A 26,403-nucleotide genomic window follows, 5' to 3' on the forward strand; every position below is an offset into this window, starting at 1 on the left:
AATTTTTGTAATTTTCTTATCTACTTTTTACATAAGTACGTCCTAAATTCGTACGTATTTCATTACGATCAATAATATTAATTTATCATTTATATACGGTGCGTGCAGCCGATACTTACAATATCTAATCATTAGATTTTAATTACGACATTATTTAATACTATATTTTAATTATTCAAGATATTTTACGGCGCTCTACGTCAAATACCTACATCGCGAGCGAAATTTCAAAATTTTTACGTAAGCAAAAATTGAATTTTATATAATACCAAAAAGGATTAGTTATAAATTTACTTTTGTTAACAGCATTTAGCTAATGATATCACATAAGTCGTTTACATGTTATTGTTTATGTTTAACCTTAAATTCTAGACCATTTTATTAGGTACTCACATTTTTCTTATAAGACCATTATTTGGTCTGCCTGAAAGAAATCATCCATAGTTCACTCTGAGTGGCTATAAGTCGCTCAGACTGAACTACAGGACTTATCACATGTTTCTTTTAGCTTTGTCTCGAGGTAGGCCGCACAATTCAACACGGAATCGACATTTACGGTCGGATCGAAATAGTTGTGACGTCATAAAATCATCGCAAGAAATGCTGGCTGAAGGCACGCATTTCGTGGTCGTGTCATAGGCTTGATAAGGCTGGTGGTAATGCTAGGCGAGACATCCACGCCGGTGGCAGATGTTTCGCCTGGGTTTGAAGTACGAGCGCCGCTGGCTGGCACCTCGATATGCTGGGTGACGTCGGTCGCGAAGAGCGTCGGTAGCCGGGGCATCTCCGTGTAGCGTCGCGACGCCGTTGGTCGCGAGTCGGATGTATCCTTCCGGAGGCCAGGGTGGACGGTTGATGTAGCTGGTCGGAGGAACATCGCGATGCTGGTGATAGTAACTGGCTATACGGTGTGATGTCGCGACGCCGGTGGCCGCTACACCGCATGTATCCTTCCGTGGGCCAGGGTCGACAGATGACACAGCTGGTCGGAGGAACATAGCGATGCTGCTGCAATGGAGCCGATGTCGGTGATGTTGTCAGCGCCACTGGAGTGCTGATGTCCAGGGTTCGGGACCACGAGGCTTTTGCGCGGCCCCCGGCATTGTCGTGCTATGCTGGCAGTCAGGCGTCACTGGGGTGCTGATGTCCAGGGTTCGGGACCACGCGGCTTTTGCGCGGCCCTCAGCATTATCGAACAACAAAACATCATCGACATCAGCTCCATTCCAAGACGTGGCGCCACCATCGATCAGCAGCATCGCTATGTTCCTCCGACCAGCTGTATCATCTGTCGACCCTGGCCCACGGAAGGATACATGCGGTGTAGCGACCACCGGCGTCGCGACATCTCACCGGATAGCCAGTAACCATCACCAGCATCGCGATGTTCCTCCGACCAGATCAACCGTCGACCCTGGCCTCCGGAAGGATACATCCGATGCCGCGACCACCGGCATCTCGACATCACACCTCAAACACCAACAGCACATCGATGTTCCTCCGACCAGCTGCATCATCCGTCGACCCTGGCCCACGGAAGGGTACATCACACAAACCAAACCACGACGCTTCGACGCCTTGGACGTGCGAGAAGATGACGCTCCTCAAGAACTCAAGGTCCCACTTCCACACCAAACCCCATCACCAGACGTCTATTCTCGGAACCGGAGCTATCACGGAGTATCCCGGTGCGACGCCTGGCACCTCCGTGAAAACCTCACGAGGAAGCTCAGATTAGTGCCATGGTCTCTAGTCACACAACGGCAGCGCTAGCAGGCGCAACAGGTCCCATCTCACTCTTCGACGCGATGGCCCAAGGATGCGATGAGCTGGTCGATCCGAGGAAACCACATGTGGAAGTGGAAACCTCAGCAGTTAGGACGCGAAGGAGCCTCAAGCACGCCAAGACCATCGGACGCGACAAAGCCGCATAGAGGTGAACTGGCACACAAGGACAAGCGACGGCAGGCTGATGGAAAAGACGACGGTTTGTTCGTTTCCCGGAGAGGTCGTTTGATACTGGATGAAGGTCTCCCACAGGAGACCACCTCAAAGGGTGGACCGAACCACCATCTTTCCCAAAACACCACAGTCTACGTCCACTCTTCGCGGTTCTCGCAACCCTTGGCCGAGCAGAGCCCGCCTCAAAATCCGAAATTCGGTCCGCGACCCTTGACGTTTCAGCTAAATTTACCTATTTTATAAATATTCATTTTATACGCTGTACATCTTAGATAAAAGAATACTGTACATACTGTAACTGTAAAATGTATTTTGCCAAATAAAACGCCCTGTTTTCGCCGTAATTCCGCGTCAATCAATCACAAGCATGTCCCCGAAAGGAGAAGCCAGCAGACATAACCATAACCTTACATCATCCCGGGGGGGTCCAGCGACTCCTACGCCCCCCCCCCCCCGCCTCCTTTCGGAGGTGACAGTGGTATACGTCATACTATTAATTTTCAGCTCAAAATGTACCACTAATTGGGAGCATCTCTCTGATTACATTTTAAATACCAATTAAAACGACATTGCAGATTTTTTGTCCATGGCGCGAGCTTACTGTGAGCTCACATGATGTGATGATGGTAAAAATGGAAAACGAAATTACATCCTAGAATGTAGGACCGAGGAAGAATAAAATGGGTTATTGATTGTGTAGAATTAAAAGACAATCTCAGGTGATGAAAAATATTCTTTAATAATTTAAAAAAATACCAATCGATATTTCAATTTTACATTTCCAAAAATCTCACTTGCAAACAAAAATCTGTTTATTTCATCCACTATGTTAAAATAATAAAAAAATATTGCAACATAAATCGTAAGGGTCTTTATGACCGAATAAAATATTTACGGAATGCCATAACATAAGGCGTACAAAAATATCAAAAAAAACAACCATTTTTAAAACAATAATAAATTAATAATTATTCTTACTTTCAGCGAATACAAAAAAATAAATACACAAACTATTAAGTAGCTTTTCATTCTCACAGGAATGTTTAAAAAAAATACATTACATATTGTTTTTTTTTGTGCACGATTATTTAATATTATTAACCCTGATATCTTATAAAACAGTGAGTCAGTACATCTTTTTGTTATACTTTTTTGTAGGAAGACGTTGATAACTAATATAATATTTAGGGTTAGTGCCAAAAGTTGGTAAGTCGACATTTTAGATATTTTAAGTTAATGGATCAATTATGTATATCCAGGTAAATATCAAAGTCTGAAAAAAATTGAAACTGATCCAACAATGGGAACGTAAAAGTAGTGATATTATTTAAAATCTGATTTTTTAAGGAAAAAGTTTGTAAGTCGACACTTACTAATATCTTTAGGTTCAATTGTTGAACATCTGTACAGCAAAAGGTTTGTAAAACCAATTACAGTATTATTATATGAAATTTGGGGGCCAGTGATTATGACATTCAATGATTTTACCCTTTATTCCAATATGAACACAGTAAATTATGTAAAATCTTGTCTGCCAAAGATTGGGTAAATATGGGCGTTTCTTAATAAAAAAACCTTTTGTTTAAAATTCTTAGATAATGTGGATTATTTAATTAGCATACTGAACTAATATAATCAAATCTATTATATAAACCTAAATTCAATTAAGTGTAGGCGGTTCATTTTATAGGAGATGTTAAACTTTAAAACGGCCATACATGTTTTTGAGACTTACAAACTTTTGGCAGTACCTAACTCTCCACAATATATTTATATTAGATATTAATGTCTTCATTTGGTATTGCTCCATAATTAACTGAATGACACATAATATCAATTGCATTAGAGATATTATGGTGAAAATCAGTTATTTATATTATTATTTAGACTGTCACCTTCAACGTCCCGAAAGTACACCAGCAAGAGTGACAAATTTATAACTATTTTTTGGTAGGGTAATTAGTAAAAAATATGTAATAAAATCCTTTTATGAAATTGCTCTCTTAATAAGTCACAAATTGTCACTAATGCGTTTGTCACTTACCAGGTCGATGTAATCATTTATATTTTATGAAAAATAGCAGTAAAGAATAATATATTATGATGAATTTAAATAATTTTTGATTCAAGTGAAAATTTTGCATTAACTATCTATGTATGTAATTTTATTGAATGATATTTTTTTTACATGTCATATATTTACAAGAAGAAAACTACAGTATCAGATATAAACTCTTAGAAAATGATTTATTATACTTAACAACTTTTCCAAGATAATTTTTTCAAATATTGACTCAATTTTTCAGGCGATTCGATAAAAATGCATGGTTTCAAAACATCTATGGAAATAATATTTGAATCAAAAAAATACGCCTTTTAAATAAACCAACGCTAAATAAACATACACGTACATTCAGAGATCCCGTGCGGTGTTATTTGAAAATATTCGGCAAGCATTATAAAATCATCGCGAGAAGCATTAAAAAATTAAAAAACAATTACTATAATAATAAAACATTAACAAATAATAAAAAGTAATGCCTCCACTGATCTATCAAGTCGTTTTTTATCGTTTAACAAGTACCTATTGGAAATCCAAGAATTAAATTAATTATTACCATGATAACGATGACCATGAAAGCATAAATCAACCAGACAGGCCGTCGGATTCCAAAGTTACAATAGTTAATGGACTAACTACATAAAACAATCAACAAAAAACCATCGCAATTAACTCAAAATATACCTTGTTCTTCTCGAATACCAATACCATATTAAATTCTTGTATCATTAATTTTCATTTAAAAATAGAAATTAGGATCAAAATAATTATACAACACATTGGTAAATAAACAAGTTATGATAATATGCCGATTTCTATTACGCAGTAAGTCCATTATTATATTTTAAATTACGAAAGTTACAATCTTTTCTCAAATTAAATGACGCTTCATTGTTTTAATTAAAACATGTCATCAAAAACAATATAGGTATACAAAAAATAACACCTTGTCATACTTAGTCGACAAAACAATATTAATTTTCCAAAATTCTTTCAATACGCCTTTTAAAATCAATTCACAGATTAAATATTTGTTAACATTACGGACACTTTTAATTGAGCTGAAAACCGTGTCAAAATTGACGTAACCTAACTGAGAGAAACGAACAGAAATAATTTCTACCTTAGTCATTTGTCTGTCTTTCTGTTACATCTTTAGATCGGCGGGTGTCCGTATGATTATTATCAAGAATCAAAAGGTTATATTGATGAGTTTTTGTTCATAAATGCAATTGATTCTTAGTTTTAACGTTAGGAAGACTAAATTTGTGACTCGTTCGATTATCATTACGTCAACCACAAAAAAAATAGGGTACACGTTTACATTTTTGAAACCTTTTGTCACTAATACAATGCAATCATTGATTTATCATAGAATGTTACACCGCAGACCTCGTTCAGTTTATTCTTTTACAAACCATTGGCATAAAAGTGCGCTCACAGTGAAGCGAACGGTCAAATTAAGGCATATTGTTGAGATGTGAGATTCAATCAAGAATGCAATAATGTGGAGTTCATACAAGCTGAAGCAACCTGTTTCTACGATAAGAATTTTATAATTGTGTTGAGTGAACCAGTGGGTTACATGAGACATGTCACTATACCATATACCCACACTATGACATATAATATTTCGTCTCTTGAGAAAAAAATATTTCATCAAAAATAGCAATGAAATGACTGTTTTGTCACAAAATCTCTCTAAAGAACTTATTAAACCATAAATTAAAAATTATCTTTTAGAATTGCTGTCGGTTATTATAAATGTGTCTAATTTAGATCTCTCTTCAATAGACATCGTTTAAATTATTTGCTACCCTGAATTTTACACTCCGATACATATATACCAATATATTTTGATTCCATTTTGAATCTCGATCAACTCAAAACTAATAAATCGCACGTTGTATTAAGTTAGAAAATGATCTATCTATGACAAACAAACAAATATGTCCTTTCGCTTCATTGTTTACACAGAATTAGAAGTTTTGTTTTGTGGTAAAACGGAATTAAAAATAGTTCACACATTTAATATTACAACAACTATTGTGGGTTTGTAAACCATTCAAAAGTAAATTAACACGGAAATAACAAAATCAGTATTTGACATTTTGTTGCAGAGATAAGTTGTCTCTTATCACCGATCGTATTACATATTATTCTGAGATAGCAACACAGGAATGCAACAACACTTCACAGTAATCTGTAATCGTAATCAAATTTCATATAACACTCTCATTTTTATGTCCATTCTCATCGTCGACACTATTTCATTAAATTACCACATTTATACAAAAACTACTATTCAAAAGTTAGTAGAATTTTTTCGCCTGCGATTCCTTTCTGTCTCTGTAAACAAATAGAAAAATTAAATTAATTCACACCTCTCACCTGCATCAACAAATAAAATAAATCTTACTTTTTAATAGTTGACATTGCGGATCCCAACAGATCACACATTCATTAATTGCAAAAGCGTGATTACTAAATGCATGTCCATTGAAGCGATACGGTGTTACAACACATACTAAACAGGCGTTTTAGCAGTGTTGCCATCTTTTTGACACCGAATTATAGTACACGGTCCAATAAATTATAGTATTTCTGCAAAAATTATAGTACACCTTGTCGGCTGTTGAAAATGTATAGGATTTTTGTTTTTCACCAAAAAAAACAGCATTTGAGATATTCTGAAACCTTTTTTGTACCTCTTTTTAGGTACCTCTTCTGACCAAAAATGCTTAACGGCGAATTCAATAAATTTCAGTTTTTGCCAAAGTCAAACACACCACTGATACCTACACATCATAATAATATTGAACTATCATGGTTTGGATTTTTGTGTCATTGACGAACTGCCGACACGCAAATATAACAGTATAAATTTTAGTTATTATATCATACCTATATAAACTGTAGACAAATATAACGATCAGTTGAGCGGCGAGGAAGATGCTCAACAGGCCAACTGAGACACAATTCACGTCAGGACACGACGCCTGACCTTGCTGTGATGCAAGCCTGCAAAATTAAAATTACAAAATATTAATTAAGACGCACCCTATCATACTCAAAAAAGACCTTGAACTGTAATAACCAATGCGAGATACTGACTTAACTGTCTTAAGAGACCAAACTTTGCAAGATACTGAACTTTGCAACCATTATGAGAGTGAAATTTGCACAACTATAGCTTTACCATTATATCTTGGCTATGGACGTCATAACGGTGATCTGGGGAATTACGGACCCCCCACACTTTCATGTATGAATCTACGTTCCTGATCCCCGCTATAGTTTGTAACGTTGCATGTAGATATGATGTTTCTGGTGTAGTCTGAAATTTTGTCTAGACTCCTAACAAACTAGCTGGATTGTTATGTAACCCATCAATTGTATCTTGAATGCCCCGAATATTTACAAGCAATCATTCAATATTTATTGTTACCTCTGTCCGAGCGCAGCGATGTTTTGTTTGACGGAATTGACACCGTCGCGCACCTCATTCATGGCCGCCTGCGACTCGTAGCCCACGGACTGCACCTGAGCTGTGGGTGCCCGCGCCTGACCTTGCAGGATGCTGTCCGATTTACGGGACAAGTCCATCAGGTAGCTCCTGCAGAACAATAAAACAGCATTCATTTTAGTTTTTTAATATTTATTAATACTTAACCTATTCCACGCGAGCGTAATCTAGAGATGACAGTGATAGCCGTATACGTAGCCCGCGAGCGGCACCTCGAGGTGACAGTAACTGTTGTATTTTCATAATTTGGTAAGCAACAGAGACAAAATTAGTTTTACGAACTAGCTTCATTATTATTCTACTGACATCTGTCGATTTCTGTCATCCAACATTTATGAAATAGTTCGTAATATAGGAAAGACTCAACCCATACCGACTTCGTTCAAAATCGAAATAATCATTTTTGTCGATTCAAATTTCCCGCCAGTTGATTGCGCAATGTGCGCAGGCGCATGATGTCATTTACGACTTCGGCTTAGTTTGGAATAGTGCGGTGATATTATTTCAACAGTGTGTGTCTGGTTTCGTACGGTTATCGATACCATTCAGTTTCGGCTTTTATAAAATTACTTTGAATACTGTGATTAACCCATTTGTTAAATTTGTATCAATTGAATGGCGCCTGAAGCACTTATTAATACTATGTATGCAGAATAGTACAGTAAAACCCCGTTTATAGGAACATAGTTAATTTGAAATTTGCCATTTAGAGTAATTTTGATGAATCAACCATAATTGTCGCCAATGATTTAATCTGCAAGAAATTGTATGGAAAACGGAAACAATGTTACAAAATTGCAACAAAAAAAACTTTCTTTTTAAAAAAGTTTTACTGTTTTTTGCCACATGTACATTTTGCATTTCGTAATTCAAATCTACGGGGTTAGCAACTATGATTCACGCCCTCAAATCGAGTGTTTGGTGAATCTGAGCTTGCCATTTTAATATAATACTTTCGCATATTTTTTTCATTTAATTCTAATTAATATACGCATCGTAATAGATTTTTGGCTTTTCACCCCGTGTTCTTCCTCGAAGTTTCGGGCCCGTTGCAGAGCCCATTCTCAAGAGATAATGTGTTGATGAAATGTAGTGTAGGTGTATGAATGCAAATGCCCACCGCTCTGAGTATGTCAAAAGGAATCCGATTAGCTGAGAGCAAACATTGCTCAGAGTAATATAGTGCACTGTATCAGTTGTGACGACCAGAGATACCAGATTGAATATTGGATTTCGTTGGCAGTGCCGGAAGCCATGACATTTTTAGCCTTAGCTCATCATCCCTATTAATATTTTGACGGTTCCTATGGATTTCGATGGCCTCCTTTACCAATCATGAGAAACATCCCTTATTTCGACCCAGTATCGTGGTATCAAAGTCAAATTTGTGTCCTGTGTCCATCGAGTGCTTAGCAATAAATTACATCATGTAGTGTTTTAATCGGTATAGACTCTTGTCTTCACAAAACGCTTTTTTACCGTTCGAGAAGTTTGGCCTATATACTTATTCGGGTATCCGCAACAACTTATCTAGTACACACCTGCCGAATCCAAAGGCTGCGAGTACTTTACTAGTCTTAAAATATTCCAGACCTTTGTTGACATTGAGAATACAGTTTGTAACGAGAATAATATCAAGGAAAGAAGGAGGAAGAAAAAACAGTGAAAATCCAAAAATCCATTACAATAACAAACTGTGAAAGTCTCATACATTATAATAATATACACACGTAGATAGAACTCAAAAAAAAAAAAGTATTATGACCAAGCAAGCATACAACACTGAGAATTTAAGCTCGATTTGGCGCTGCCCACTGAAACTTTGTAGTTTCGCAATACATATAACCAAAATATCATTATCTGATGAAGAGATACTCACTTGAGTTCATTGAGAGTGTTGACGAATATGTTTTGCGAAGCTAATAACGCTTCAACTTCATGCCTCTGGATCGGCATACCAGCCATCTAAGGAAGAAATAAATCAATGAGTATACGAACACAATAACAATTGTGCACATACAAGTACAGACACGCAGTTACCGAAGTTTTTGTATTCAGGTTAACAGTCGATGGTCAGTTTCAGTCAGTCATAAATTTCTGAGTTAGGATTCCTGAATAAATAATTTCATTCATTCAAATTATTGCTATACAATTTATACATGCCACTATTTTATGTTGTAATTTCAGTAAATTTGTATGAAATGATAAACCAATTTTGGACTATTTGTGGCAATTATATTATTTTCAATTAAGGGGGGACATGCTCAGCGTATGTCAAAATGGAGATTTTATGCTATTTGCTTTTATGCTTATGTTGTAGATAATCTATTTACATAATTTTGAATAATTAGATTATAAGAATTAGATAATAATTCAGAATATAGAAACATGACAATATTCTAAAACATTAGAGCGAGAGGTTTAAAAGAATACTATTTTATGTACATAATAAAAATACTTTATGCAGTCATCAAATGTTTAAAATAAATATAAAGGATAATAAGGCTTCAAAATTATGTAAATAGATTATCTACAACGTTTAAGGAATGTCCAGGATCATGATTTGAAATTACCCTCAAAATCCTCACAGTAGAGAGTTCGCGAGCCTAATACTACAAGGTTCTAAGTGTTCGTCCTTGAAAAAACAAACTCAACAATGAAGTAGTATTCTAAGCTGCTTCATTGTTACTTTTGTTTCGTCAAGGACAAACACTTAGAACCTTGTAGTTCTCCACTCGCGAGTTGTCTAAAAAGACGGTAACAAACCTGTGGTGGTGGTGGCATCTGACCAGGTTGTCCCTGTTGCTGGATAGCTCCCTGACCCTGCTGCATTTGGTAAACTGAACTGAGTACACTCAGCGAGTTCACTTGTTTCCCTAACACCTGTCAAGAGAATAAGACATAACGATTAAACCAATAAATGAAAGCAGTTCAATAATTCAGTACATAACAGTAAATACCAAAAAGACGGCAGATTGTCTGACTATTGCGGTAGGTTTCTGTGTAATGTCAACACAATTAAATTATTACGAACGTGACGTAAAGTACTTAGCACCCAATTAATTGGTGATGAAAGTACTCCAGATAATGATAAATTAGGATAAGACCATCCGCTCACGTGAATATTCAAAAAAGACGAGACTGGAACTCCAGTATCTAACTAATGTATTTCAATGGCAGCCCGCTGACGGCAAGTTTGGAATCTCTCAGTTTCAAAACGTCCGAAACCGAAGAGACGCAACATGCTAGTCTGCCGGTTTCTCAGTCACCCATAAAACAGTGGTACCAATATCAGTAGATTCGATGAAAAATCATATTTTCTTACCAAAATTGGTAGCACTGAACTGAACTAAACAAGCAATAACAAGTCAAGACGTCAAAAGTTAAAGATGGCCAACCGATTTTTAATTTAAAATATGTGGCAAACGTTGAGAAATACTCCTGCCTGTATAATTACAGGCTGCCAGAATATTCCCGTAAAGATATTACGGAAAAAGCTTAGAATGAAGTAGGAAAGACGGTTTGACAGTTTGAGGTTATGAGATTATTAGGTTTCAGTAGCCCCGTGTGCGAAGCATCAGTCACTGGCCAGTTTATGAGTTCCATCAGCAACCAGTTTGTCGGGTTTTAGTTTCTGAGTGAGCGGACGCCTTACCATTCCTTTATCCATATAATTTAAAAGTTAGAAGAGCTCAGAGAGTGGTGATTTAAAGGTCACTTACCTCGTCAACTTTCTTATGAAGATCTTTAACGACTTCAAAAATGGAGGACTGCCCTTGGAAGATCTGTCTTAATTCTCTCTGGCTATCATTCTCAAACCAGTCTTCAAACTCGGCGTCTTTGTCTTTTGTCTACAAAAAAAAGAACAAGTTATAAGTATGTACTTGACATATTTCAAACAAAACATTAAAAAAACATTTTCATTGCTGCTTGCTGGTGATCATTTCTCTTTCAAAAGCAATCTGCACAACCGATGGTTTCGCGAATATTTAGAGACTTAGCCAAGCGCCAAAATGGCGCATGACAATGTGCTTAATTTAGTTGTATTTTCAGGTACCTAAGGCGGAATTTGACTAACTGATTATATGAGGCGTCTAATTCCAAAAAGCTATAAGTCCACATTTGGTCAAAATCAAGAAAAAAATACGCACGTATTCTTTGTATAATTTTACACAATATGTATTGATCTATAAATTCCAAAACGCGACATAACCCTACGAAAAATCGATTTATCACAAAAAGCGCCAAGTCCGTTTTTCATATTATTTAAAGCTTGGTTGATTTCGCGCGTGTTTAAGTCGACCAATAAGAGAACGTTCAATATTGAAAAGGGCGTCTCCCATGCTGTAGCATCTGGTAAACTTATGACAGTGCCACGGAAATATGTGCCTTATGCGGGATAAATTAAAAAGTGAAGTACAAGTAGCGCTAAGTCCAATTTTATTTTGCCTATATTTATTACATTTAAGAGTTTATCGGCTGAAACAAATTGCCATTTGGTTCTAATTTCGACATAGAATACAACGGGAAAAAAAATCTCACGTTAAAACAAATAATTGAAGCAAGAAACATAAAAACGTTGTTTCCCGAAAATATTGAATTGTGGACTTGTCGCTTTTTGTAATTAGACGCCTCATATATTATATTTGTTTGTGATCTTGTGCCTAAAAGGACTACAGTGCAAATACAAAGACTAAAAGGTAACGTTAAAAAAATATGTGTTTACCTCATCAGGATGCTCTTTCCTGTAGTCTTCTTTCTGTTGATCCAATTTCTTCTGGTAGTCTTGATACTCCTGACTCAGCTTCACCTGATCCTCTTGGTTCACTTGACTGGCTATAGGTTAAAAAAAATATACTGCATTATTCATTGAATCCGAATAGATTCAATATAATAGAATGGGCGGAATAATGCTACATACTAGATGCATACGGTGCGGAGCTTAGCATGCGCAAGAAGACTAATGAGATGTCCAGACACACACTATCGGTGCAATATTGCATAGCTACACAACATGCATTGTTTTAAAATCAGAACGGTTTTAGCTGTCGTTTGGTTACAGTAATATATGATTGAAGTGTTCATTTCTAAAGTACAGGGAAAAAATAATATTAAATAGGAGAAATCCAAATTACAAAGATTAATTGACAATTGGTCAATTTCTAAATTTAAATGTAAATAAATAAGGTTAATGTCGATCTAATTTCTGAGATAATCGCCATAAGCATCAACAAATAAATTATTACAACCGATTTCCTGCAAATGTCACGGGTTTAGCTAGGTCATAGTGTAAAGTGTAATAAATACAAGCTTATATTATAAATATAAATTTACGGGAATTAGCTGATCCGGGAACATAGAGCGACGACGAGAGGAAGTGTATAACGTCATGGTCGTCAGCGAGACCGCCAGTCGCGGCTGAGACTCCGAAATGACCGTTGGCCGGCAGCACCACTCCCTCGGCGCGGAAGCACATTTCAAAGTCTGCCTCGTTGTTTGTCATACCTGCAAACGTAGACATGAAATCATCAGAACAAATTGTGTTGACTAATAAAAAGATATATTCACTAAAACAATATTTGGTATTCACTGCATATAAACATTATTTAATACATCACCTCTTTATCAAATCAACTGATAATCATTTAAACTTTATCAAGTATAAAATATATTACATTTTAAAGCTTCACTTTATAATTATTATAATAATCGCAATATTATTGTCAATGTTATGTTACAAAAACAGAATTGTATAATTTGAGAAAGGGACAGTTGGTAAATTTGCGAATTACACTTTTATTTAGTTGAAAGTTTTAAGAAGAAAATCGTGATGGAGTGGGCAACACAATCATGTTGATAATTGAGGCATCTAATTCCAAAAAACAATAAGTCCACATTTGGTCAAAATCGAGAAAAAAATACGCACGTATTCTTTGTATGATTTTACATAATGTTTATTGATCTATAAATTCCAAAACGCGACATAACCCTACGAAAAAAAATATTTTAAATCTCGATTTATTACAAAAAGCTCCTGTTTCGTATTATTTAAAGCTTGGTTGATTTCACACGTATTTAAGTCAACCAATAAGGGAACGTTCAATATTGAAAAGGGCGTCTCCCATGCTCTAGCATCTGGTAAACTCATGACAGTGCCACGGAAATATGTGCCTTATGCGGTGAAAATTAAATGTATGTACAATGCGTGAGTTGACATAAGAGTAATTTGAAAAAGGCCAATAAGAACTCATTATTATTCAAAAAATTTAGAACAAATAAAATTTAAATAACATTATTTCTGTATGATATTTGTGTCATAATAATGACAACTATTTTTGATCTTTCAGACTTAGCGACAAAGCACACTACGAGTGATCGTATAAAAACCACTTGCTTTGCGCACAGCGAGTGCCGATTAGGCCCCCTGCGCCGTGTGCGCATCGCACGTCTTCACAGTGTGCTCCGCCACTTTTGATTTTTGACCTCTTTTTAGTTCAGTATTATTTATTATATTGTGCTTTAAATTTATCAGTTCGTAAAGTAAAAGTAAAAACTTAGATTGTGACTTATACCATAATATTGAAATACACACAATCAATTATGTTTTTATAACCAACCATAGCCCATAAAAGACGCCATCAAAATTGCAATCAATTAGTTTATTGATTATTCATTCGATCATTTCCATAATATCGTCTCTGTTCTGGCAGAACACACTAACTGGAGAATACTAGTTTTGAATAGTTTGACTTTGAAGTTGTTAAAATGTTTGAAATGGTCTATCATGTGAGTTTATTAAGTAATTGTAAAAAGGATGATTTAAAAAAAAAGACTTTTTATTTATTAAGAAGGTTTCCAGACGGTAAAGTTTGAAATAAGGAACATTTTGGTATAACTAACTCAATATATGTCATTTTTTCGAATTAGTGTCTTCTGCCAGAACAGTGACGATATATTATGATAACAGAGTTATAATATTGTCAACTGCTAGTAAATGAAGCCTTCACAAAATAATTTTAATGAATAAAAATATTGATCTGTGTTACTTTAGAGCTTTGAATGAAGTGCCGAATCGTAAATAAATTATAAATGTCTTACCATTGTGGAAGAGTATGGTGAGAGTGTTCATGTAGTACTCGACTTTCACTCGGGTCGGATAAGGTTTGTTCCTGAAGTCACGGAGACATCCGGAGAGGAGCTGAGTGGAACCGTCACTGAAAAATTAACCAAAAATATGAATAAACACCGTAAACGCTATTATATTGTATTTACAAAAAACCACACTGTCATCTGAATATTGCTCTTCTCAATGACCATGAGCAACCGAGGAGGAAATCACAGTTCTATGAGATATGCCAGTTTGCTATGTGTATGTCATGCTATTACGGCGACAAATTTAGTCTATGGTTTCGTCATTCCGCAGAATATTTTGAATGATCACCATCTCTATAGATCCAATGTCATAGGAGAGTGCCAACTATAATGTATTAGTATTTTGAATTATTTTTCATTATTCATGCTAATTTCAATTAATTTTAACAGTTTCTACATGTGTGTACGTTAAAATTACTTGCAATATTATATACATAGATAATATTTTGAACAGAACCCAACCTGCACACCATATACAAAAGACAACATTCTAATGCCGGCGCTCCATTGGCACGCAAGTCAAACGATTTACAGTCTTCGGACTTTTTTTTCGCGTGGAGCACCCCAGATCTGCAGACTTTTTAATCCGCAGACCAGGCTTGTTGGATTTCAAACATGTTTGATATTTTACTCTCTGAGTTGCCACTTCGTCCATCGATCACTATGCCAATTCGATTTGACATTAATACGCGATCATTCGGACCGAAAAAAATCTGTAATTGTTTTAAACATTTTCATTGATTAATTTATATTTATGAAATTCATAAAACTTGTGTTGTCTTCACTGCTATATTATTTTATGCAAGTCTACGTAGTATAAATAACACAAACTTATAGGATTATCGGAAGACATTTCGATAATCGCAACTTTTGACAGCTCGACTTTTTTATTCGTTCGTTGATCAGTAGCAGAGCATAGACAAATCAGACGATTTATTGTCCTAGGACTTTTGGCTCGCCAATGGAGCGCTGGCATTATAGATAATACATAATGCCAACTGGTAAAAACAAAAAACACATGATTTTGACATGAGTCGAAGATGTGTAGGCATGTAGAAAATGATAAAAAACATTCATTGAGTCTAGCGGGTGTCAATGCGGTACAGTACACATGAGGTGATCTCATTATTGATCTAGTGATTTCGGCAGACTTTGCCAACTGACAATGTTCGTTTAAAGGTTCAAAATGTGCTACGGGATGGGAGCATCAGTCTGATAACATTTTAAACACAAAGAAAAATGACATTACACACTTTTTTCCCGTAGCGGCAGCTTACTGTGACGTCACGTGATACTACGCAACGTGCATCATAATATATTTGGCGCTATAAAGTAGTTATCTAATTAATCCTTAAAGAAACTACTTACATCGATTGAGGCGTTGAGTCGCTAAACCAGTTATGGAGTTTTGAATTAATCACGAAAAACTGTTTTGTGCATTTACGATAATGTTGATGCTAGTAGTATGCAGTGACATTTGTATAGCGATTTAAACGTATGCTAAAAATCATGGTTTGAATCGCAACGTCTGATTGGTTGGCTATGTATAGCAGATTTAGTAAAATGTTATTTATCCTAGAGCGGGTTTGGCGACTGACATCAATATTCATTTTGATTTTTTGACGAAACCGGGCGGCATTTAAAATTCTCACCCCGATAGGCTGGAAGACCTATCGATATAGCACATACGTACATTCAAAACTTATTTTATTGAAAAATCGCCCAGAGCGGGATTGGCGATTATTAACTCAATTAATACCTAATAATAATAATAATATCACATTGTTTAAATACGAGAATGTAAACCGAACTGCTGATATATTTTTCAAACTTTCTTTTATTTACAAACGAATTTTTATTAAAAAAAAAAACAATCAACTGTTGAATTGAAAAGTGATTTTTTGCAAGATAACATTTTTTATACTGCAATTCATCGATAATGTTTGCTCACGCAGATTGTCAAATCAACGTATCAAATAAATATCTTCACTCTTTTTAGCAACTTAATCAACACATCATGGAATTACAAATTCAGATTGCATTCAAAGTTCATTATTTTTTTTCTCTATTGAAAAGTTAACAATATTCACTTGTATGTTTTTGCCTTTCAACAGTCAATATTAATAGAGATGACGGGCTACAGTTGAAAACTTTATGGCACTTTCAGCAAAATTCAATGTCTGGTCTGGCAAAATAAAACTGAAAACACTCGTTACTGTATCAAAGTTTATTGATCAGATTCCAGTAAAACTCCAGCGGTAAATAACATAAATAGTAAACCAATTTCTAAAGTCATGCAGCGAAGAAAACCTCTTTCTGCCGACACACCCATCTTCACCCAAGATGGTAACAATATAATAGAACTCACAAATCAACCAACTTGTACTACACTCGTTCTTAATTGGGGATCACGATTCATTCGGTGGAACTAGGCCGACATAAATAGTGCACACTAAACTTTATCAGTCTAACTTATTTGTTATCATTGAACTAAGAATACAAATTGCAAATGGTGCTGGTTAGTTTTTAAAAATCAGTTAAACCCTGCCTAACCGAACATTGAAATAATATTTTAGGTATGCTATGAGCAATCCGAGAAAAAGTGTGCACACTTTTTCAGTCATACTTATTTGTTATCGTTCAATTAAGAACACATAATATTTCAAATGGTGACGGTTAGTTTTTTTTAAATTTATTAAGCCCTGCCTAAACCAAACCATAATAGATAAAAAATATTAAAATATCTAAAATTATATATGATTTAATGGCATATATTTAGATATTTTATATCATATTGCAAATAATAGATGATAACAGGCATCTACAGTTTTTAGGCCTAGGAATATTATATGGACATTGGTTATCACATACTCAAGTATGGTTTTCCTGAATATATTTATCAGAAATTTCAATACTGTACAGAATGTGATTGTTAAAACACTCACTTTTGATGGTCAAACTGCTTGGTTCCATCGTTGACGACAGCCATTATGTAAGGATTATTGTGTTTGTTGTCGTTGTCAAAGGAGTCGAGGATTACTCCGAGACCAACCCATGAATCGGACGATCCGAATACGTCTCCGTCATACGAACCCTTGTCTCTGGTGTACCAGAAAGCCTAAAAAAAGTGAAATAAAACAATTTTATTCATTTGTTCCAGATGTATTCTGCAATAGAGGTACAGGAATCCTTAACTTCTACGCGATTGGCTGATAAAATAAATTACAATGATCGACACAGACACGGATTGATAGGCATGACACACCTCCACATCCCCCTGCGAAATATCGCCATGTCCGACCAGTGCCAGAAATGTTGCGACTTAAGTTTAGATGGTAATGTAAAAAATTTAACGCAACACCAACATTGTTTCGTATCAAAGTGGAAAAATATTTTTTCAATCACAGAATATATTTACCAAACCGTCGGCTCCGATGCGGCCTCTGCCTGTGACCCTGAACATGATATCCACTTCCCACCATTGGAAATTGATGGGAACCTTAGTCCACACCGCTCCCTTCTGACTCTTCATGGAAGGCGCCAGTCGGACGTTTTCCGATGACGCGATTGCATCTAAAAGAAGAATACAGATATTATATTACAGACAAATGAGAAATTTGTCAAACAGTGTCTACAGGGATGATCACTTGATTTGCTTGCAGTGCTACGTAGGATGAACATTCATGGAATTGGTACAGTATCAAGATAAATTCGATTATCACATTGTTGTGAAATTGATTATTAAACTAAGCACAGTACATTGTTTATCACTTGATATTAAGGGGGGACATGCTCGTCTAAGGTCAAAATTGAGTTTTTATTGTATTTTCAAACCATGATCCTGGACACTCCTTAAACGTTGTAGATAATCTATTTATATAATTTTGAAGCCTTATTATCCTTTATAGTTATTTTAAACATTTGATGACTGCATAAAGTATTTTTGTTACATAAAATAGTATTCTTTTAAACCTCTCGCTCTAATGTTTTAGAATATAGTCATATTTCGGTACATAACTGTGCAGTGGTGTTAAGATTTTTTACATTTATTAATTTTTAAACGCATTTATAAAACCATTAGCATAATTTATTACGAGATAATTTTTGTAAAATATTCACGATAAAAAATTATATTGATAATCTCTGTGATCCCAAATTTGACAAGAATTAGGCATTTTATTATTCAAAAAATCGGCAAGATTAACACATTCGAAGATGATTCTAAAGATATTTATTATAAGCTATGTCTTTGACCATTCAAGTGTGATAAACATCTTATGAATAATGATTGCTTTATAATAATTATTGACCTAAGAATAAGGTCGTGTTTTTTTGAAATACGCCATTTCTTTTGTCATTCCCCAGTGGTTAAGCTACAACATACGGCCGTAGCCATAAATTGACAAACTATAATTGAAGTAGGGAGTAAAATAATATTAACGCGCGTGTTTGAACATGTACCGTTTAAAAAAAAAATAAAAAAAATTCGGTTAGGTACATGTTCAAACACGTGCGTTAACATAATTTTACTCCCTACTTTAATTATAGTTTGCCAATTTATGGCAACGGCCGTATGTTGTAGCTTAACCACTAGGGAATGACAAAAGAAATGGCGTATTTCAAAAAAACACGACCTTATTCTTAGGTCAATAATTATTATAAAGCAATCATTATTCATAAAATGTTTATCACACTTGAATGGTCAAAGACATAGCTTATAATAAATATCTTTAGAATCATCTTCAAATGTGTTAATCTTGCCGATTTTTTGAATAATAAAATGCCTAATTCTTGTCAAATTTGGGATCACAGAGATTATCAATATAATTTTTTATCGTGAATATTTTACAAAAATTATCTCGTAATAAATTATGCTAATGGTTTTATAAATGCGTTTAAAAATTAATAAATGTAAAAAATCTTAACACCACTGCACAGTTATGTACCGAAATATGACTATATTCTAAAACATTAGAGCGAGAGGTTTAAAAGAATACTATTTTATGTAACAAAAATACTTTATGCAGTCATCAAATGTTTAAAATAACTATAAAGGATAATAAGGCTTCAAAATTATATAAATAGATTATCTACAACGTTTAAGGAGTGTCCAGGATCATGGTTTGAAAATACAATAAAAACTCAATTTTGACCTTAGACGAGCATGTCCCCCCTTAACCACATAAAAATATTTTTTTATGTGTGGTGAAGTGATTAAAAAATTTATTCATGAATTATCAGCAAGTGTGAAGGCTCACTGTTGGAAGTAAAAAGCTCTCCAATTTGAAATACACGGATGACACATTTCTCATTATGAAATCACCCGAAGAGACATCTATCTTGCTCCACCTACTGTGCAGCAACCGAAAATACTACTGAAAATCATAAAGGTAGTCAGCGAATATGTTTATCCCGGCTCGAGCATCTCTGATAAAGGTAGACATCAAAAGAAGAATAGCAATGGCGAATGATACTATGTCAAAACCGCAACTAATTTGGAAAAGCAAACACCAAAGTGACTAAAATGCGTTTGGGAAGATGTCATGTCTTCCCAATTTGTATCTATGCCCCGAAACCTGAACGTTTAAGGCAATAGAAAGACAGTCTAGACGAGTGGTTCTCACGTGCGGCCACTAGAGGATTTTAGTGCGGCCACCAGTGCATTACATAATATTTCAAAAATTTATTTATAAAATTATGAAATCGGTTGAATACACTTGACTCGTCTTAAATTTCTTTCCATGCTCAAATGATCCATAATGTGTTTTTGTGGTGAGATCATGTGTGAAATAGTCCGTTTCTGAGAATAAAGTCAATTCAAAAAATTGGCAACAATAAATTGCTTTATTAATATTGACGATTTTTCATACTACTGTATACTGTGAAAGATCGTTCAGTGTAATGCACTTCATAAAAAAACAAATATCGAAGTCAGTTGACAGATGTAAACTTAGAAGCAGCATTTGCATTACAGTACACTCTCAGTAATCCGCCACCCCAAAAACCAGACAAGTGTCCAATTAATGAAAACGGCGGATTATAGTGCATACATACAAAATAATATGGTAAAAATTAATCACATATTTCGTAAAAATAGTTTTTATTGAGAAATTTGTACTAGCAACTATGTAATGGTTTTCTTTATAATCAAAATCAAGTAAGTGTTTATTAAATTATACATATTAATGTATTAAACCATGGGCGGCCAACCAATATTGTACATTTTAGCAATGTCAGTAAATGAAGCACCGCTATCTATCTTTTGTAAAATTTCCAATTTTGTTTTAAAGTTAATGTGTCATGTTTACGCTTTCAAGAAGACTCCCTTATTTAAACAAAGAACGTGGCAGAACGTGGCTCTTCAAACGTTGGAGAGGACACGATAAAGAGCTCTATCCAGATGAACCGATTAAATCAAGAATCCCGTGGATTTCCCACTCACACCCAGCATACCACCAAATGCCAAGAGGAGTGGAGCAAAGCCATGGAGAAGGCTGTACGACCACCAAATCATCTGGGTCACCAGTCATGAGAAAAACAAAAGACCACCAAGTATACGCCAATCAAACATACATGGAAAAAATAATATGCATTTTTTTCAAACAGTTTTAGAGACAGTCATTCTACCGACTAGGTCACCAATTACAAACAGAGCGAACACCTTAGATTAAAAATTTAAGTTTTTAGTTATACAATATAAAAAATGCCATATTATGTAAACAACCACTACAATAAAAACAGTAGTTAAAAAAACAATTACATAGTTAAATTAAATACATATCATGATAAGATAAATAAATAGAATACATGTTATCAGTAATAAAACAATTATGGTACATAATATAAAATAGACATTGCCTACAATTAGATAATAAAAGATATGACATTTGGGTAAATCATCAAAATGCAAGTAGATCTACTCAACAGAATAAATTCGTTGACGGTACTATATGAGTGACCCAGTGGCGAAGGGTGACTTTTGGAAAGAGGTAGGCTGTGGAGATCAAAGAAAAAAAAACACACTGGTCAGGTATACTCACGGGAAATAAGACGATAATACGATATTACTACTGATGAATAGGTACACACTAATGTCAACGTCACACTAAATCGATGAAATTTCAATAGTTCACTGACGATATAGAATTCGGCAATGAATATACATAAATTATGTATTTTCCTATACCTACACGTAACATATGCCTAAAAATATATCATCGGTAAATATTATCAACAGCCCAATATGACAATCAACTAAACAAAAATATAATATAGGTACTTATAATATCGTCGGTATTTTGTAAAAAGGGCGAATTAACCAAAATGCTATTTTACAGGAGGAGGATTTTTAACCATTGACATTTATTTGTTTTTGACCTGTGGATGATTATAAATATCTAACAAATTTATAATAAAGCTTAGAAAGAATACTGTCATTATAATAGGTATTATTATATAATATTTTAAAAGGCCTAATATGTCACATTTGTTTTTATTCGTAATCTTAATTAATTTAATTTTAGTCGATTATCGTTTTTAAGTACTTTCCTGTGGAGATACAAATTTTACACAACAAAGCTAGTGGGGTACATATTGTATTTTCATTAAAATCTCGATTTCGCCAAAATGGTTGATTCGCCCTTTTTACAAAACACCGACGATATGTTCCATGACTGAATTAAATGATAAATAATAATCACGAGATAAAATTATTAATTATTTAAAAAAAAATATTCTATCTTTATCGTGATTGAACAAATAGAAACTATTTTTTTTAAATATCGCATTATTAATTATTATTTGAATAAAGCGCCTAAGCGACAGTCCTCGACACTAAATATATAAGCTTTGCGTTATAAGCCTATAGATTCGTATGAATAAAAGCAGACTGCCCCAATGTTCATACAATAAGCTCAGCAAATTATTCTCGAGTGAATCGATATTAATTCAATACTCGCTAGAGGCGCTGGTTTGTCACTTATTATTTATTAATTCTACATTATGCTGACGATAGATGGCTCTCATTTATATATATTTTTTAATATTAATTATTATTCTGACGATTTATATTCAATTGGTTCCCGCATATTTCTTATTTAAGTATTTAAATTTAAATACTTTCCATCTATTTTTCTTAGAAGGTAGGCTTCAAATAATCGCCTACTATGGAGCCTTCGCCACTGGAGTGACCTAGTAAGCTATATCAACACCTATTCGACCACCAATATGCCTCTATAGAGATGACCTAATTAATGTAGATGTGAGCCTGTTTAATAGCTTCTTGTAAAACTCCTTTAACACCTAAACATATTTCAACGCATCTATTCTATACACAAGGCCGTTATATATACTGAAGGCTATCGAGGGTAGTTTATCATATTATTTATGTACTGAGGTATTATAATAATTGTTACAATACGTTAGCCGTTGAAACTGTTCTAAACGCTCTAAAACCCATGAGCCCCACTCGGTCCAACTTTTGTTATTTCCATGGGATATATTTCAATTTAATAATAATAAGTAATAAAATACGGTACAAGTCGGTTATGGGGAAGCCAGGCGTGAACCGCACTAAATGTCATAGCTGATTTTGGCAAAATTCATGAATTCAAGAATGAAAACCTATCCTAACCTTAACTAACCCAACCTAACAAATAATTCATTATATCGGCTATTTTCAAATTGTGTTTGTCGCTGGCTTCCCCATAACCGACTTGCACCACTTATATTTTTTCATACAAAGCAGATATACATTTGAATCCTGTTTTACTAATAAATAGGCATGTGGTGATTTGAAAACTGTTCTAATAGGTATTTAATTATTCGCTACTTGTCCTCCTTTAATCCCCAGCACCTCAATATCATTAACCTACCATATTAAATTTTACATGATACCCTAGTCAAGTACTCTTAGTCAAGAAATGTTGTGAGGAGAAGACATGTCTACAAGATTTTGTAAATAAAATAAAGAAAACCATCTTTGATACGATTTTTATTTCATAAACATCTGTTGAGGAAAGCAGAAAATTTACGTCGGATCTGCATTCGTGGTCAGGTAGACGCAAGCGAGGTAACATCACAGCGAAAGTATTGTCGCTGTCTCACTCGCACGCATAGGAATAAACGACAAAAATTGGAGAACGTACGTGTCTTTTCGATGAAAATTATCACTGACGTGTACGATTGTCAAAAGCGAATTTGACAAACGAAATTATGTTTTCAAAATGAAACTGAATCCACATGAAAAGCTTTCTAATCGTTAATAATAATTGTATCGCAGAAATTCCTGTCAAACTTAAAGCGTTTCATTGATAATTTAATTTAAAATACGAAAATACTTACGGTTGTCATAAATTAAATTAAGATTAAAATTACAACTTAAAATATCTATAAAGAGAGTTATTATATATTTATATACACTCCAATTAAACTATATATCATTTACCGTTATTATTTAACCGTTGTATGAATTAAAATACGGTTAAATTAATAATTGCAATGAAAATAACACTAAATTATGTATACTTACTTCCTCCGTACTCCCAAAACGGTATAGAGCCATCTCTTTGTGCCAAATATGGTGGTTTAAACGAATATTTGTACTCGAATCTTTTAATTGGGAGGTTAGCACTTACATTTATAACACAATTTAAAAATAATATTAAGAAAATAGGATTAACCATTGTTTTTAGCGTTTGCCGACAGCGGATCATGTTGACTTTTAAAATGTGAACAGTATTGCCAGTATTGAGAACAATTTTAGGTCACCTATATTCATTTTTCCCCAAAGAGATTGGTCGGTTTCGGTCTCTTTGCTTTTTTCCCCATTTAAAATTAAATAATAATTATTCTTTCCTTGATATTATTTTGAGTAATCACTTTATTTTTTACCTTACTGTGAAACCAAGTTAACTATATATGGATAGCTAGGGTTGTCCTACATTACATGATTCATGGGCTACAACCCATTCGTTGCGTCCAACGCAACTGGTGCGTTGCCCATCAGGTGGCCATAAGATATAAATAGCATGTTATTTAAATGTGGTAATTAAATATTAATTAAAAGGTCCGCAGCGAATGAGTTAAAAGATCAATTCAATGGTCGTAGCCACAATGATAAAAAATGTATGATAATGATGATGATGTATGATAAAAATGTATGTAAATGTACAATAATAATATCATTATGTTTATCAAACACTTTTATAAATTATTTTCGTACCTAATAAGTCATATTGATCATGAAAGTTGTTTCTGAAACACCAGACAATACAGATACATTTGCTTATAATTATTATTGTATTCTAATGAGAACATGGCCACAATAAAAATCATGTACAAAATGTTTCCGTGTTTTTATTACTCCTTATTAATCTAATCTATCATGATGTTAGTCATTCTAAACATCCTAAAATAAACTAGTGATGCTTAAAAGATTTTTCTCCCAATTCAAATTATGAAAATAAACTTTAATCCATTCAATCATTATTGATTCAATTCATTTAAAGTAGACCAAAGGTTGGTAGCACAGTGCTCACTTTGTAAAATACTATTCTTATTGGGATAAATGAACTTTCTTATATAAGACCTGACACTTATCATATAAATTTGGTCCATGGCGCAATTTTGTTTAGGACCTAGCTAGGTATATACATTTCAAATAATGTGCTTGCGCAACACGTCATATTTTACGTTTTTATGCAGTCAAAAATATATAGGTACCTACCTATCAATTATTATGTTGTCCATCAAAATCTTCTAATTTTTTATTGCGACCTCTATGGCAAAAAGGTTAGACCTCTGAAAAAGACAATAATAATTGTTACTGTTATGATCAATTTATTGAAAATGACTTTTTTTTTTACGATGTCCAATCCTAATACAATCATATGGGCCTCCACAGAGTAAAGGTTTGTATTAAATTAACAAATTTTTGTTGTTACGAGAAATAGATGTTAGCCACCAATGACGTCCCGTGGTGGTAAGCAGATTGAGTGTCGCTTGGGGGCGGCAGTTACTTGAAGGGCGGCAAATCGTGGAGAATCATTAGATATATATATATAGAAATAGGTACCTAAATTTAGTAATAACGGACATATTTTTGCATTAAAAAATTCAGCTCACTGGATGGAAACAAAATGTATGAATAAACATAAAAGGTTTAACAGGTTTAATAGACTGTATTTTTTTTGTCGGGTTCGCGATGTCTAGTTGACTTCCGTTATCCTTGGACGTCACGTCCTTGATGACCAACAATCACACGTGCAGATTTGCGAATTATATTTGAATTATAGGTAGGTACATAAGTACTCTAGTACCTTTTTTTTGCGAGTTTTGAATGTTGTCAGGTGTATTTTTAAATGTATCTGAAACCGTGGACTCGCAATACTGTCTATTGAAGTAGGATGGCATTTAAAGTGGTATATATTTTGTTAGTGATGTATCCATACAACACATTTCTTAGATATTGGAATCATGAAAAGATGATAAAAAAACTGTATAAAAATGGGCGGTATTGTGACGCTGCCTAGGGGCGGCATTTTGTCTAGGGACGTCACTGTTAGCCACTTGCTCAACATATTAGGTCCATACTCGTGACTTTATAGGACGTTATAGGCCGACGCTTAATCCGCTCAGCCATCCTGGGATGAGTATCATAAACTGAATCCCACTAATCATGTAATATTTCAAAATAATATAT

At 34.4% G+C, this 26,403-nt stretch overlaps 2 protein-coding genes across 2 annotated transcripts in view; both read right to left on the reverse strand.

Moving 5' to 3' along the window:
* The window catches only part of D12 (YEATS domain containing 2 homolog D12), a 440,970-nt gene that overhangs the window by 4,731 nt on the left and 409,836 nt on the right, over positions 1 to 26,403 (reverse strand). The window lies entirely within an intron of this gene.
* Positions 4,065 to 24,439, reverse strand: ergic53 (lectin, mannose binding protein ergic53). The gene is made up of 12 exons (XM_085942739.1): positions 24,232 to 24,439; positions 18,121 to 18,275; positions 17,648 to 17,820; positions 14,649 to 14,764; positions 12,885 to 13,055; positions 12,277 to 12,386; positions 11,273 to 11,401; positions 10,317 to 10,433; positions 9,430 to 9,515; positions 7,473 to 7,640; positions 6,929 to 7,045; positions 4,065 to 6,373 (listed from the first exon to the last, which is right to left on the reverse strand). Exons 1-12 carry the CDS (start codon positions 24,413 to 24,415, stop codon positions 6,337 to 6,339), a joined length of 1,563 nt encoding a protein of 520 aa, XP_085798865.1. The 5' UTR covers positions 24,416 to 24,439; the 3' UTR covers positions 4,065 to 6,336.

This window comes from Rhyacophila brunnea, unplaced genomic scaffold, assembly GCF_057557595.1.
Source record: "Rhyacophila brunnea isolate RB1 unplaced genomic scaffold, BYU_Rbru_1.0 scaffold_15, whole genome shotgun sequence".
Taxonomy (NCBI): Eukaryota; Metazoa; Arthropoda; class Insecta; order Trichoptera; family Rhyacophilidae; genus Rhyacophila; species Rhyacophila brunnea.

Coding starts and splice junctions, on each gene's coding strand:
- ergic53 (XM_085942739.1), bottom strand. CDS start 24,415: ATGATCCGCTGTCGGCAAACGCTAAAAACAATGGTTAATCCTATTTTC. Junction 9,516..10,316: donor AGATGCCACCACCACCACAG/GTTTGTTACCGT, acceptor TTTCTTCCTTAG/ATGGCTGGTATGCCGATCCA. Junction 6,374..6,928: donor TTTGTCTACAGTTTATATAG/GTATGATATAAT, acceptor ATTTGTTTACAG/AGACAGAAAGGAATCGCAGG.